Raw genomic sequence first — 16,916 nt, forward strand, 5'->3', positions numbered from 1 at the left:
TCAAAAATGTCATAGCAAACTGATTTAATTAGAATCTGAAAACCTTTTCTAAAACCCAACAAGAGATCTGAGGGTGGTGGTATGTACAGGTTGTCCCAGCATAAGGGAGGTTGAGGCAGGAGGTCATGAGACAGTTCAAGGCTAAGACTTCATAGCTCCTTCTCAAAAATACAACGGCAAACTCTAAACAGGATAACAAGTTCTTTCTGCTTGTTCTGAAATCTGTAGTAAGGAAAAACAGCTAAGAGCTTCACTCCAAAAATGATCACCCAGTCTACTACAGAGTCAAACAATTCATATAATCAAGGGACTCCCCTCAAGGTTCACATGTAGCCATGTAGAATTAGAACTCTGAGTGTAACTTGCTAGGTAGGGTCCCATAGCAGTTCCCAGAGAATCCCCAGCATCAGACTAGTCGCCTAATATTTTTCACAGTGTGGTTGTGTTGGAGTTTGTCAAAAGACACTCACTCACAAAGGCCACAGAGACCGCCATCCCTGCAAACTGCATGAGGATTTTTTATTATTCCAACATGTTGGGGACAACCCCCCCCCCCTCCAGCACACAGGTCAGAGGAGAGACCAAGAACAAAGAAAGAACACACTTTTTATACCTTTGTAAGGGGCAGATTTGAGCAACATGGTTCTCATTGGTGGTAGCAAGTAACCCTTTCAGGCACTGGTTGATTTGTTTAGTGACTAAGTAACCCTTTGGCCTAGTGACTGACTTTGCTTGCCCCCATGGTGGGTTATTATGATTTGGTCAGCTTTTAGCTATTAACGTCACAGAGAATTCTAGCAAGGCCAGTGAGGTCTGCAGTCTTTCTCAGAATTCAGTGTGGGTGGGGTAGGGGGATTCTCTGGGAGCTGCTATCTTGTTATGGCTATTTCTCTGAGAACAGCTAATACTATTTTGGCAGTTGCAAGCTTAGTCATTTTGACCGCTAAAACTATGTTTTTACATTTGTTTAGTCAGCCAGCTTCTTTATCTGACTCTGTACTTGGCCTGCTAGTTCAGTTTGGAAAGCCCTTTTCTAAGGGGGAAGGTACTGGGTGGTCTTGAATTCATTTTGGATATTACAGTTGCTATATAAGGATAACCTAGAGTGTGTGCTTTAAATTCTATCACTAGCTGCTCTTGTTTGAAGCCCTGCACCCACATGGCTGCTCACCACTGTCTGTAACTCCAGTCCCAGGGAATCCAGGGCCTCTTTTGGCCTTGGTAGTCCCTAGGCATGCATGTGGTACACAGAGGTACATGCAAACAAAACACCTATACACATGAAAATACATTTAAATATTTTTAAATGTTTTAAAATTTTCCTGTTCACTATTCAAAGTCTTCTGAAATGACCTTCGAACTCAGGGCTGAAAAATCTGCATTTTAGCCAACTCCTAAATGACTCTTACTCACATAATCATGAGCACCCCTGATCTATTTAAGCATAGTAGAATCATTTTATTAGAATTTTACCAACATGTATTTTCTTTAAATTTACAGAACTTCCCATAAAAACCCATAGAGTTCATAGAAATAGCTCAGATTTTTTTTAATGCTGAGCATATGTTTTATATTCCCTTAAATTTTATAATTCCGAAAACCTATACATTAAAAACTGTCAAATAAAACATATCAGGCTGGTTCTTATAGTTCAATGTGGTCAGTAGCAGCCATTTCTACCCAATAAAGCCCAGATGCAGAGGGTGATGAGATGGCTCAGTGGTTAAGGACAGCTGCTGCTCCACAGAGCCCTAGGATTTGGTACCCAGCACCCACAGAGCAGCTCACAACCCTTTGTATGTAAGTCCACTTCCAAGGGCATCTATGTCCCTTCTGCCCTCTGTAGGTACTGCACACAGACACATATAAAATAAAAATATGTCCTTTTTAAAAAACCCACGAGGGGCTGGTGAGATGGTTCAGCGGTTAAGAGCACCGACTGCTCTTCCAAAGGTCCTGAGTTCAAATCCCAGCAACCACATGGTGGTTCACAACCATTCACAACAAAAATCTGATGCCCTCTTCTGGAGTGTCTGAAGACAGCTACAGTGTACACACATATAATAAGTTAATTAATTAATTAATTAATTAATTTTTAAAAATTTTTAAAAATTAAAAAAAAACACGAATGCCTAACAATTCTTTGGGGACCTACTTAAAAACTAATGATATGAACACAAGACGAACAAGGAATACTTACAATATGCTCATCACCACAATAAGGGCGGTGTCATAACTGTCCACGGTCTTTCTCTTTCCTGTAGGTGAGAGGTGAAAGCGGGGCCTGTGAACACTGTTTAAAGTTAATAATCATCTGACATTAACTCGAAAATGCCACTTGTAAAGATAAAATGGTTAGGGTGAAATTGTGATACCCTGGTTAACAGGTAAAACACGCCTACAATAAGAGAGCCCTGGACAATTCGAGATATATAACAAATTAGTTTACTATGGAGTTAAAAAGTCAGTGAATTATATACAGCTAAATAACTATCTCTGCTAAGAACAGTTGAGTTGAGCTAATACACAGTGTTTCTCTCCTTAAAAAAAAAAAAAAAAATCAACAATCACTGGGGCCTAAATCTTTACGCTTCAAAGTGTAAAAAAGCCATTGACCCTAATCAGTGGCTACATGTGGTTCTGCAAAGCTAAAAAATCTAGTGGAGGACTGGTACTATAGAGGGATTGGAGAGGTTGACAACTTTAGACCTCTGAGACCTGGGATAGCAATAAAGCAAGGACATTGCAAAACTGATGGTCAAGCTCAATCTCATCAGTTTGCCTAGGCTAGCCCTCAACAGTACACTCCAAGTTAGACATCAGATGTCTATAGATGTTAAGCAGGAAATAAACAGAAGCTTGGGGCTAGTGCCTCATGCTAGGGACAGAGCCCAGCCGGACAGCACACTGTCTGAAGGGACTTGGTACAGGGCCATCAGATATAATGTTTTATTAAATATCAAATCATTTTTCTTTTTTGAGGTAGCATCTCACTATGTAATCCTGGCTGGCCTGGAACTCACTAGATAGTCCAGGTTGGCCACAAACTCGCTGAGATCTACCTGCCTCTACCTCTGAGCACTGTAGGGACTAAAGGCATGTACTATACTAGTACAGCCAACCTAAAAATTTTAAATGCTGTACAGGCCAAATAAAATACTCTACTTACTATATGCCTGCCATGTACCAACTGTTCCTCCTTTAGGCTTCTATAGTAGTATGCTGTTCAGAAATTCAGAGTATTAATATTATCAAAAAGAAGAGAAAGGCAGACTCCCTTAAATGACATTCCTCATAGACAAAAGGTGCCTCACGCATCCTTAGGCTAAGTCTTTTGTCTGTTTAGTAGCCACAGCTACCTGTAACATCTACTTTGGCCTCGAAGCCCAAATCTGTGGAAGAGCGCTGAGAGGACAGCTTTGGAACGGGCTCTGCTGTCCGGTTCAAGGTCCGCCTTCTCCGGCGTAGGCTGCTATGTTTTCCAGCATCTTCAATGGATTGACTCAACACAGACTCTTCCATTAACAAATCGGATTCTAAGAAGAATTTTTAAAAAGAAAAGGATTAGAAGGAAGCTTTCTCAACTATAAGACCCAAGTAGTGTGTATGTGTGTCTCTGTGTGTGTATGTGTCTGTGTGTGTGTGTGCATGTGTGTGCATGCATAGGTGTGCTTGTTTGGGCCTTGATAATCCTCTCTAATCAGACCTCAGGTTTTACAGACTAGATTCAAACTTTATTCTTAATTAAAAGCTTTAGAGATGCTAATGACCCTATAGTGAGGCTTCATTATTCTAGGAAGAATGTGTATCAATAAATGATGGGGTCAGAAGTGGAAACTTGCTACATGCTCTATTAAATATTAACGGAATGGCTTCACTTATGGAAACAAGGGTTCACACACATCCACGAGCTCGCTAGAAGGATTTCCAAGGCAGGATCTGTAAGTGCTGCTTAACCCTAAAGGAGAGAGTAACGTGTAGAAGTTCTAACGTTTGGAAAGAAAATTCTGGTAAAGGGAATCTTGAAACAAACTAAATATCTCATTTTTTTTTTTTTGTCATTTATTTTAGTTCTTCCCTCTGCTCAGCCGTTTCCATCAGAAGCTCGTTAGCCAGTGGACAAGCTCATGTTTAAGCTTCACTTTCTCTGTAGCTGATGAGAAGTTTAATAATGAAACAGCCAGAGGGAAAAGAGCCGGAGGACCAATAACCAGCAGAGAGTGAAGCATACATGCAGCCTTCCATCGCTGGAGATGACTGACCTCAGGCTCTTCCCTCACTGAAATTAATTATGTTCACATATGTAGTGTTCCCTTCTGTATATATTAAGAAATGTCCCAGCGCGACAGCTGCGTTGCTTCCCATGGTCAGCTACCAGTGCATCTCCAGTAAACCCTCATCTGAACACGGCACCATTGCCAAGTGGGCCTACAGAAGCCCAGGAAAGCTGCAGTCAAGGAGACAGGTGGAGCCCTGGGGTCCTGCAGGTGTGAGCGAAGACAGGAGGATCTATAACCTAATTTTGGAAGCTCTCACTGTGGTCAGCATCTTGGCTACTCACAGAGGCAGAGGCTGTGAGCTTGGACAAGTCATTGAACTGTGCTCCTAATTTCCTCATCAGTAAAGTTGGGGAAAAGCAACCATACCTATACTTCACAGGGTTTCTGTGAATACGGAAATGCTGACACTGTGATGTAAGGAAACTTTTGTTGTGTGACAGATTATATATATATATATATATATATATATATAATCTGTCACACAATATATATGTGTATATATATGTATATATACATACATATATGTGTGTGTGTATACATATATATATATATATATATAAAATGCATTATGTAAGTGTTGTTAGAGCAACGATAACTGAAAATGTAAAATCCCACTATTGGCAGAGCAAGTAAGGTAACCGAAGCCAGGTTGGTGTAAACCATTCCAGCATCAACATCTGGCCCCTCTACTCGTCCTAATGAAGAACAGCCCACTTGCTAATAAATGAGACCTTGGTAAATACAGATGCGCAAAAGCTTTACAGACCAAGCTTTTTGAAGTAGCTCTCCAGTGAACTCCAGGAATTCTTCTCAATTAAAGACTTGATAAGGCCCCATGGTTGTTTCCTGTACTTCAAGTCTGTGGAGACTCTAATGGGATGAGAAGAAAATAATATTTCTTTAGAGACAGACTTTAGCCAGCAGAGGAGACCAGAGGCGTTCAGGGACTGTGGCCACTACTACTTTAGCTATTTCACTGCAATGAAACGTGAGGTTGCATTCTGTGGAGAGCCAAAAGAATTAAATGTCATTACTATTATCAAATAAAATTTGTTCTTCTTTTAAAAACATTGTGAGCTGCTAATAACCTCATCAAATTGGAATACTCTACCCTCGCCTAAACAGCAATGAAGGCTGCAGTAAATGCTAAGGAATTAAATAAATTTCTAAATGCCTCGGGGATCTCTAGTGATCACACACTAGTCGAAAGTAATTCTACTAATTAGGGCCAAGCAAAGCCTTCGATGGCCCTCGCTCTTCAAGGTGCCAGCCTTCTTCATTCCCACTGCAGCAGAGGACCTTATGGCTCGCCATGAGTTCCCCTAATCTCCTGACCCCTGAGACCCTTACACTGGATCGCAGGACTAGTTCTGGCCAACTCTACAGCTTTTTCTTCCTGTGGCAACTGAAGGACATTTATTCTGGACTGTGAAGCCCCAGGATGCCAAAACCTTTATGAGTTTCGGTCTTGAGTGCGGGTTCCAACCTCTCTCCCGGCCACTGCTGGACATGAGATTTAGGCAAGAAGCAAAGCTTTGCGGTGCTTGACTAAGACCTCAAAGCTGGCGTTACACAGCATACCCCGGGTTACTCACGCACGCATGCGCCTGCGGGGACTCACCTCAGCCTGCATCTCTGTTTTGCAGATCTCACGATACAGTATCTGTTCAAAGTGTAGAAGTAGTCGTGATAGGGCACATCATGTGTCAGCACTTCGGAGTCTACCAGGTAGAACTGTGCTTCCCGGCTCTCTTTATACAGGGTCTGCCGAAGTAAGGTAAAAATGCTTACGTGCATATTTTCAATGTGTTTGGGGTCCCCAGCGATTTAGAACATATATACTGAAGTTCCTTCTCACAGATATAAAACACATCAAAAATCAAATGATAAATTAGGACAGAGCGAGAACCGAATTGCATAACCTTTCTGTGGTTAAGTTAAAAAATTAAGTTGACAATTCAAAAATAAATTGAATAATATATGGGCCCTAACTCTCACATTCATCAAAGTTTAACAAAGCCAAACATTTTGTTGTTGTTGTTGTTTTTGTTTAAAAGCCAAAGTATGGAGCAACCAGACAAACATCACTTTCCCTAAACAGAACTGAGAGGATCTGTCAGCTAAACCTTTCTCAGTTAAGCACACCTCTACCCATCACTGAAGGAGGAAGGACCGGCTTCTAAGTTTATAGAAGATTCTCCTATTCCAAAATCCTGACCTCTTCTTGTATAAGGGAATCACATTTCCTTAGCACTGATGGGGAAACTGTAACAGCACACCTCTTCAGTGTGCAGGGCTGTTTGCAGTGCTCTTCCGGTGTACTTAGACTCCTGCCCAGACTGACCAAACACACTCAGCTCTAAGCCATTGAGAGGGATACTGGCTTGTGTTTATGATTTAAAAGCCATTTCCCCCGTATGTCACAGCAGTTGTCTGGTTCTTTGGGTTTCTCCCCTGATATGATCTTATAAGTTAGATTTTAGAAATATTTAAAATTTTCTATTATGCAAAACTGTAGACATGTACAGGAGGGGACGCAGTGACCCCTCACGAGCTCATCACCTACCTCCTGCCATGTTAACTATTATCTTGTCTTCCAGGTGAGCCCCACCTCTGCCCTCTGCCCTCTGCCCTCTGCCAGCCTCTCCACAGCTCCAGATTTGTTTTCAAAGACGTCTGAGGCATCAATATAACTTTTGGACAATACTTCAGTTTATATTTTTATAGATTTGTTTGTATGTGGCTTTTAATGCCAGCACGCACTCAGGAGGCAGAGGTAGGCTGTGAGTTCAAGGCCAGCCTGGTCTACATAGAGAGTTCTAGGACAGCCAAGGCTACACAGAGAAACCCTGCCTCAAAAATCCAAACCAAAACAAAATAATAAATAAATAAATAAATAAATAAATAAATAAATAAATAAACAAACAAACAGCCTGTCTTTAAAGTGTAACTGCAGGCTGGCGAGCACAGCCCAGGGGTAGAGGGCTTAGCTAGCATGCCTGAGCGTTCTCCCTTGAGAACTCCTCTGGGACCTGGACGGATGAATCACACACATACCTGCTTTTCTGTGGCAGCAGTATACTTCCCAGTTAGCGGGTTGCTGAGGACTATGGTATAGGTCATGGTTCGCAGCTGATTGCCTCCAGATTCAACTGTCCAGGGGGTAGATACCACATCTAACCAGAGCAAACAAAGGCTTTAAGTGGAATCAGAGGTGTAGTTTGAGAATTATCTAGTTACAAGCAGTCCTGACCCCCACTAATGAAAAAGGAAGACTACATATGAGTCATTGTTCTTATAGGTGATACACATCAGGGGCTTCTGAACGGTCTTCATTTATAAACCCCTTTCACCAGAGAAGTTCTTCTGTGACTCTGGGCAACAGGTATATAAAATAGGTATACAAACCAGACAATTACTGATAATGAACCATACAGACATTATTGTAATGTAATTATTTAGTTTAGCTATAACTTTGCCATTTAAATTAGAGACAAGCAAATATGCACGTGTTTAGATAAGTCCATTTACTTCTACACAGGGATGTACACTGTAGCTAAGGATTTGGTACACGGGATGCCAGAGTACCTTCAATGCTTTTCAGAGTCTCATAAATTGATTTGATAACAGTGGGCACTGAGGGTGCCATTTGCCATAAATGTGTGGTACAGAAGGAATGAAATATGTTGGCAGGCATTTCAGAAATTGCTAAGATTTTTTTCCTAATCCTATACCTAAAAATTCATTATATAATTTTTAAGATGAAAGTCATGTCAGCAACTCAAACAGCATTTTTCTTTTTAACATGGAACATTTAACAACAGCATAATCCAGAGATATACTAACTTGATGCTGAACTTTTAAGTATGATGGTAGGAAAATAATGAAAGTCTTTATTATCCATACTTAAATCATTATGTTTTCCATGAGGGCAGAAAGCTGTTTGTATGAGCCAAGGTTCTGCAGACAGTGTGTATGCTGACAGCATGCGTCATCATATCATCCACGGTTACACACATTGTATGCTCAGAATCCAGGCCTCAGCAAAGTCCTTAACAACAGAGCTGCCAGAAGCGCCTCAGAGCCATTAGACCATGGACTTCGAGCTAAGTTTTAGTTGTTTGAGTTCAGACGCCTGTTACTATTGATGGATTTGGGGGACCCGCCTTCCACTTTCATTTACAGGACTTCACATGTGCCGTCAACAACACCCTGTTTAAGAAGCTGTAGCAGGGACTGGAGAGATGGCTCAGTAGTTAAGGGCATTTGTTCTTGAAGAGGTCCTGGGTTTGATTCCCAACAGCTACATGGTGTCTCACGAGCATCTATAATTCCAGTTCCAGAAAAACCTGATGCCCCTTTCGACCTCCATAAGTACAGGCATACATGTGCAAAACACTCAACACACACCTAAATAAAATAAAATCTAAAAAAAATCTTAAAAAATAAAAATAATTTCTTTCTTTAAAGCTGTAACATACATCTCTCACCTACCTATTTCTAAATTGTTAATATGTTTTTAGAAGACGGAATTAAAGGTTGATTGATCTAGAAACTTCTTAAAATCCAAAACCTGTGGAAATTATGGAAACAAGACCATAACTGTAATACCAGAGACAGTGAGGCTGCGGCAGGAAGATGGGGAGTTCGAGGCTAGCCTGAGCCATAGAAAAAGACTGTGTCTCGGGGAAAAAGTACAAACACAGCAACATGAACGCGCCATCACTAAAGAGAAAATGTTGAAAGACATTTGTCATATTTAACAATGAGACTTTAACAACTGTGCTTGTGGGGAAACCATGTCACAGATGTCATCGGTTGTTAGGTGACAGAAGTTTAAATCTCGGTTGCAATTCTCTAGTTATTATGACTAAAACACACTTCTCATAGACACCGCTTTAAACCCAGCAGCACTTGTGAAAATCATTGCATGCAAAGGCATCGTGAACACTATTCAAAGATCTGACTCCACAGTGAGTGGACACAGGGATGATCATCCCCTGGTTTAACTGCTACATCAGCCTTGTCATTGCAGGAGCCCGGCTTTAATCCCTCTCCTTGCATCAAAGGGTTAGCTTGAAGACAGGGCCATTTTTGCTCAGCTTCTTTTTTACAAGTAGGCAGATAGGTTTAAGGCAGGGTCAGAAAGCCTTTGAGTCAGAGTCTCACAACTAAATGCTGTAAAAGGACATCATCACACACCGTGGCGTCTACCGTTCAGAATGTGCTATAAATATAACATGTTTAGACATTCATAAAAAAGGATATATTTCAAAGTACTTTTCAGGCTACTTGGTCCTATGTCAGCAAACTCCAGGAAAACACAAGTAGTCCACAGCCAATCAGAAACGGGATCAAAAGTTATCACTGCATCTGTTACTAAACGTCCATACTATTAAATAAAGCAGAAATCAAGTTCTGTCTCCCCATGCATGTTAAAGTGGGATTTTTACCACTTTACCAGCAAGGCCTACTGAATTATCATTTGTGATAACATCCTCTGGTTAACATAATATTGTAAGAATTAGTACTCGATACTGAAGAAAAATTCTTTATCAGATAAAACATCAAGAGTGAAATTGTAAGAAAATAACAACAGACAAAAAGATACATTGTCTTTTTTATGGTGCTAATGTTAAAAAATGAAAATAAAAAGACAGGAATGGCAGAATACTTTAAGAATTCTTTGTTTTAGCAAACAATTTACATTGGTGAGACATCACACCAATTAGGTGACTGTCATATAAAATCCGAAGGAACAGTGTTGACGATTCTGTGAAAAGCCAGAGTCTCTGTGCATTGCTGATAGGATGATAAAATGGCACAGTCATAAAATACAGAACTGGATAAGCCCCAAAAGAAAATAAAAAAAGTTACCCTATGATGAAACAATCTGCTTCTAGACAACTAATACACACGGAGAGAAAATGAAAGTTGGGACTTAAGTAGACATCTACATATTAATGGCCTGGGTAGCTTTCTTTCACAGTAGCTATATGCTGTAAACAGGCCACATGTCATTTGTGAATGAATGAATATGCAGAATATGATGTTACGCATGCATATACTGAATATAATTCAGCCTTTAAAAGACATGGAATCCTGCTATGTGCCCTCTCATGGACGGATGGACATTAAGTAGAAAACTTCTCGGTAAAAAAACAAGTGTTATATACATTCATTTATATGGAGTAGCCCGAGTTGTTAAGTTCACAGTGTAAAAGATGGAATGGTGGTCCCTCGGGAACTGGGGAGGGTCAGATGGAGAGTTATCGTTTGTAGGTTCAGCATTTCTGTTTGGGTTGATGAAGAAGATCTGGAGATGCGTGCAGTGATAGCTACACAACAATGAGTGTATACAACATCTCTGAACTGTTTGCTCCCTCTATACCACGTACATTTTATTACAATTTTAAAATTTGAGGAGAAGCCCAAGGAACATAAATACGGATGTTATTATTATACTAAGTCATGAAGATTCTCTGAAGGCTTACATTTATCTAATCGGAAAAAAAAATTCTAAATTGAGGTTTTAATTAGAAGTAATGGCATGCAACTGTAAATAGAAATTAAAGAGACTGCCAACTTAAAAGTTCCTTATTAAAATAAATTAATCTATGGGGCTGATGAGATGGCTCAGGAGATGGCTTCATAATTTTTGTTGCTGTGATAAGATACGGTGACCCAAAGCCCACAGCCACGCGCCTCCTCCAGCAAGACTGAGCAGAGAGGGCCACTTACACTTCCTAAAAGTTTCACAAGCTCTGCTTAATGGCGACACCAATTCGAGACCTAGGGTTCAAGTGCCTGCCGATGGGGAACATTTTTCACTCAAACCGTTACAGCAGGTAAAAGTCCTTGACACCAACCCTGCCAATCCAAGTTTGATTCTCTGACCGACCCCACATGGTTGTAAAGAAGACACTTGACCTCCACCCCTGTGTGTCATACACATACACACGCACACACAGTGGGAAACACAAAAAGAAGAAGAAGGACAGCGTTGATTGCTGGGTAGCAGGTTCTAAGTATGGTTTACAGGCAGGGACAGATGATCTTTTAGAGAAAAGTCTCTTGACTCATTCTAGGTCTACCCTGTAATGTGCCCATAACTGTTCAGGCTTTGAATAAGCCAGAAGCCGTTGCTTCCTAACGCTTTTCATGACGCCAGAGAGTGGATATAACCAATCATGCTGAAGCCAGATAGATACTGGATAACGGATGTACTTGTGCTGCAAAAAGCAAACTTTACTTCCTATCAATTTGTAATAACCTGTGTGCTTTATTGCCATAAAAGGGGCAAGATCTCATCAACAACCACTGGCCAGCCAATACAAAATGAACCATACCTTACTCTTCCCAAGACCCCAGCTCCCCAGGTAGGAATGAATAGCAAAGTAGAAACCAGATTCAGAAGAGATGCAGTATGTTAAATATGAGCCACTGAGCAGAGAGCAACTTACATCTCTTTGATACTTCATATTTTGATGGAAAATAGAAAAATTATTCTTAAAGCCATAAAGCTCATGAAATAATCACAAAATCCCACATCAACAGAATCCCTTCGCTACTCTACTGTGAATAAGAACATCCAGCTTTGGCCCTGGAGTCCATATCGATATCTTATCAGTGGATATGTACGTGTGCTTTTGTGAAGGTCTCAGATAACCTAATGGTTAACAAAATCCTCAGGTTACAGAATTGACCATGTGAAATAGCTTACCTTGTACAAATGTCTACTGCTATTGCATTCCAATTGTGTATAGTTGAATCATAACATTAACAAAGAACCTTTGATATATATTCATTTTAAAACTTACTATAAACTTATTTGAGATATTTAACAATGTAGAACTTTTGAGCAGTGAAATTGGTCTGAAAGTGTAATCAGCTCCCTATATAAAGCTACAATTTTATTATATTATAGGTACTTGGATCAAAAGGGCACAGGTCTGTTATTTTTTACAAGGGAAATACACATGGGCACTAAGAATCAGACTAATACATAAAACTTCTTATCAGCTAAGCAGCCCAGGCTTCGCCCATCTACCCCTCCACAATGGCAATGACCACATGGACTTCCATGCCTCTGCCAAGATGTGACACAGCATGCATGCTTTGTGTCTAGCTGCCTTTGCTTAACACTGTGTCTGTGCGGGTTACTCAGAGTTATAAGCAGCAGGAGCTCACCGTCACTTGCGTTGTATGGTACTCTTTAGTGAAAAGGCATAATTTGTTAGTCTATTACTGATGGGTGTTTGAGATCATAAATGACACTGCCATAGGCCTAGTGAGTGGCTTTCCAAGTGCACACGCACCCATTTCTGATGACTGTGAACCTCAGAGTGTAAGCATCGAGTCCAAGAAGTCACAGCTGCAATAAACACTACCCGGCCACTTGGCCAAGTGGTTACTTCAGTTTACACTCCACCTGCACCCAGTTGTCACATAATGGAGTCCTTTCTAATAGGATTCAACTAAACTGAGTAGATACATTAATGAGTAACTGCAGGTTTTTTTCAAGGGTACAAATCTTATACATTTTAAGTAGCACTTAAGTAATTAAACAATTATATTGATCACATGTGAATTTAACCAAACATTTAAAAATCAATGCCTTAAAAATCAAATTGTGTCTAACTTCTTCTCCCCAGACAATATCAGTTCCAACCCTCCAAGAAAAATCCTCCCAAACTTCTTGTTAGGTAAGAACAAAGGACCAACCTATTATATTTCTAGAATTTGCAAATCTCTGCATAAAGTGTGAGCTAGTGAACAGCAGTTCGAACATTCTCTCAGCACTGATGTGAAAGACACGGTTGATATAAAGTCTTCCTTGAAGATCTTTCTCGGGAATATTTTCTAGAAAAACAAAACACAAACCAGAGGAGAAGAAATTAAGGAAAGATAATTTCAACACTTCCGGGGAAGGATTTGTTTTGTTTGTGTCTTGATGGTTTTTAAATATGATTATCCTACATCAGAAATCTGAAAGTTCAAATTGGAAACATCTATGTTAATCACAAACATAAGTACTTGACTAAACAAGATCGCAATTTTCAATTGTTAAAACCCACACTCATATAAACACTCATCTGGGATAATATCAAACTCCTTCTATAAGATACCACGCAAATGGGTGTTTCATATGTGATAAAAGAAATATCTACCACAGCCATTTCAAGTCATACCACTGAATACATTGAGGAAATATTTCATCTCCAGTGGTTCTATTTGCTGTGTGCACGAGCACATTTGGCCTGAATGAGCTAATTTGGTTTACTTCTGGCTGGCCCAGATAGGGACCACTATACTCTCTGTATTCTCAATACCCTACGTTAAAGTAGGAATAACACTTCCTCCTGAAAAGTGTTCTTCAAAGCTGAGTAATGTCCAATAGAACAGCACTTGCTCCCCCTGGGAACCTGATAGCTAAGCATCTGCTGAAAATTACCACAGCCAATGAACTTACGTGTGTTCACCTCTGATGTCCCTTGGAAACAGCCCAGCAGCCCATGTTCACATATATGTCAGACACTGTGCTAACCCCCTCCCAGCCCTGACACATCTCAGCCTTACACAGTCCTTTGGAAGAAGTGACATTATCATCTTCCTCTACAGAGGAGGAAGGTGTAGCATGGAGAGAATTGTCAAGATGTCAAGATCAGGAGTGACTGCTCTGGAATTTGAATCTACTCCAGCAAGTAAAAAAAACAAAAACAAAAACAAAAACAAAAACAAAAACAAAAACAAAAACAAAACACCCTTCGTTTTACATTGCCAGAAAGAGATTAAACTGAAAAGACTATTTAAAAAAAAAAAAAAAAAAAAAAAGGAAAAAGAAAAAAATGGAAAAAGGCAGAAACAGAAGCATGAAGCATGGTATATAATAGAAATATGGAAACAACCCAACACAAAATTTTAATGATTTAATGACAAAGGACAGTGACTTGATATTATCTCAAGGCTTATTCTCCACCCATACACAATAAAAAACCATGACATGAGCTCCAAAGCTCAGCAACCAAGCTCCAAGGAGATCGGTGTAGTGTCTCTGCGGTACTGACTGACCTTTGGAAACCATTGTGCTTAAATGAAAGAGAGCGGTCTACAAACCGGAAGAGCAGAACTCTGCCCCGACCCACCACGATTGCGTTCCCTCTCATTATTGATTTGTGTGTAAAGAATTTACAAACGCCATGCAGGTACTGATTTACCCTCTTCTTGTAAGAAACACTATTTATAGGCAAAACGATTCACTGGGATTTCAAAGGGCTCCTCCAGTGTCGAAATCATCGCTGAAATTAGGCAATTTGCTGAGGTTCTGTAAGGGAGCCTCCCTGCCAGGCTTGGGGAAAAGCTTTCTCTGACACAGAAGTATTACATGTTCATGATAAAAAACAAAAACAAACCAAAAAAAAAAACAAACAAACAAACAAAAGCAAAACACAAAAACAAAACTCAAATATTCACAATGGAAGCAAACAAGTATAGATTCAGTAGAATTTCTGCAGGAAATTCTTTGTACTCTGGATCCAACCTAATCTCTCTAGTGTGCTCTAATCCCTGCTTCCTTCTCATCATTTCTGTTTCTTCGTTATGATCCTGAACCCTGGATTCCAGACAGCTTCTTGGGTCATTTTACCTAACGGCCTTCTGTCCGGGCTGGCCTGTGTTCTTCACAAATAAACTAGAATAGTGGCTGTGGGTAAGGGTGAGGTGCTCTTGGCTCTAGTGAGTGGCTCAGTGACAACACTGAGCTGGCAGGGCTCCCTAGAAGCTGGTTTTACCTTCGTGGGGTTGGCGGGGCACATATGTCCCAGAAAAGACTAGCTCACACTCTAAATAGCAGTGCCTGAGAGCTTCTCTTTCCCACATGCCCACCAATACCTGTTGGGTGTTTGTTTGTTTGTTTGTTTGTTGTCTTGATGATAACTGTGCCAATTGGGATGATATAGAATCTCAATGTAATTATTTTGGGTTGGTTGAGTTGGGGGTGGAGGAGTTGTCTGGTTTTTTGAGACAGTTTCATATATCTGGCCTCAAACTTGCTACGTGGCAGAGGATCCAGTTTTCCCTGAGAGCTAAGAATGTTGAAGATTTGCATGTGTATTTATTGGTCATTTGTACTTTTTTATTTTTGTAAAGTGATTTTTGGCTCATTTGCCCACTTATAAACTGAATTACTTGCTCTTTGGCTGTTTAATTTTTAAATATTTTCCGGACACTAATCCCCGTTTGATGGCACAGGTCTTCCTCCCGTTTTGTAGGAGGTCTTCTCACTCTATTGATTTTCTTTTGCTGTGCAAATTTCTAACAACTGAACACAGAACGCAATGGGCCCCAAGCTCAGCTGATATCTTCTCTGCACCCAGACGCAGCCTCTCTTCTTTCAGGGAGCCCTGAGATTATAACTTTTCAAAAGTGAGCTTCTTATTCATATTGAAAATGGAAAAATTACATGTATGTACACTCATCAATATAATATTTTCGTGTTTCTCCTAAGCCCCATTAGGTGATAGATTCTGAATTATGACTGATAAAAGTGCAATTTGCTATATCAGTATCAGGAATTAATAATATATTCTGCATGGGAATTTGTTGAAGGAAATAAGTAAATGAAATAAATTATTCCTGCTTTGGATTTCTCATTTATGAAATTCTTGACATTTCAATTCTCTGCAAACAACAATACCAATCACACTGCCGCAGCACAGCCAGTTGGCAGGTGGTATTTTTTAAATGCAGAAAAGTCACTGCTCAACTCAGGAGCAGAGTACTGTTGTCAATATAGAAAAAAATATACTTCTTTTAAAAAATGTCATCTTTGGGACTGGAGAGAGGGTGGCTCTGCCAGAAGACCCAAGTTTGGTCCCATTACCTACACTGGACAGACAGCTCACAACTCCCTATAACTCCAGCTCCGAGAGATTCAAAGACTAACCTACCTCTGTGGGCACCAGCAGTCACATGCACACACACGCACACGCACACACACACACAAATGCACACACACACACAAAGGCGCGCACACACACACACCCACACACACACACGCTTGCACGAACGCACACACGTGCGCACATAATTTCAAACAAATTTTTGAAGTATCAGTTTGAAGGTGGCCAGTAGATATAATTTGGAATGAGGCAGATGAATATAGGGGAAACACAGTTACATGAAACCTAAAACATATGCTGACTGTTGTTTTGAGGATGCTTAAAAATGTCCTACATAGGTAAGAATTGAATTGGGAGAGGGGATATGTTGATTCCCTCCATGAGGCAGTATCGTGATACTTTGTTTTAACTGGTTCTGTGGAGGGTATATGGTTCTAGAGTGAAATACACACACACACACACACACACACACACACACATCCAATGTTCCTTCCCAAAAATTGTAGCATAAATGTGTTGGGGAAGGTAGCGTTTTTCTCATTTTTCTATGTGATCAAAGTGCTTCATTTCAGCCAGTGTGGTGATGCTTACATAATCCTAGCGCTCAAGGTGGGGCAGGAGAGTCATGGGAAGCTCAAGGTCTGCCTGAGCTTTACGATCAGCTTTTCAGGACAGCCTGGGCTACACAGTCAGACCCTGTCTCAACAGGCAAACAATGACAACTGACAACAGACCT

General features: G+C 40.4%; 1 protein-coding gene across 7 annotated transcripts in view; it reads right to left on the minus strand.

The window, feature by feature from the left end:
- The window catches only part of Gramd1c (GRAM domain containing 1C), an 85,031-nt gene that overhangs the window by 4,372 nt on the left and 63,743 nt on the right, over positions 1 to 16,916 (minus strand). For all 7 annotated transcript variants that reach the window (XM_011245853.2, XM_006521894.3, XM_006521895.4 and 4 more), the window contains 6 exons: positions 13,005 to 13,142; positions 7,338 to 7,456; positions 5,902 to 6,044; positions 5,047 to 5,150; positions 3,360 to 3,536; positions 2,201 to 2,258 (listed from right to left, as the gene is read on the minus strand). In XM_011245853.2, the coding sequence (XP_011244155.1) occupies positions 2,201 to 2,258; positions 3,360 to 3,536; positions 5,047 to 5,150; positions 5,902 to 6,044; positions 7,338 to 7,456; positions 13,005 to 13,142 (739 nt within the window). The remainder of the gene's footprint in view (positions 1 to 2,200; positions 2,259 to 3,359; positions 3,537 to 5,046; positions 5,151 to 5,901; positions 6,045 to 7,337; positions 7,457 to 13,004; positions 13,143 to 16,916) is intronic.

The sequence above is a fragment of the Mus musculus genome, chromosome 16 (assembly GCF_000001635.26).
Source record: "Mus musculus strain C57BL/6J chromosome 16, GRCm38.p6 C57BL/6J".
Lineage (NCBI taxonomy): Eukaryota > Metazoa > Chordata > Mammalia > Rodentia > Muridae > Mus > Mus musculus.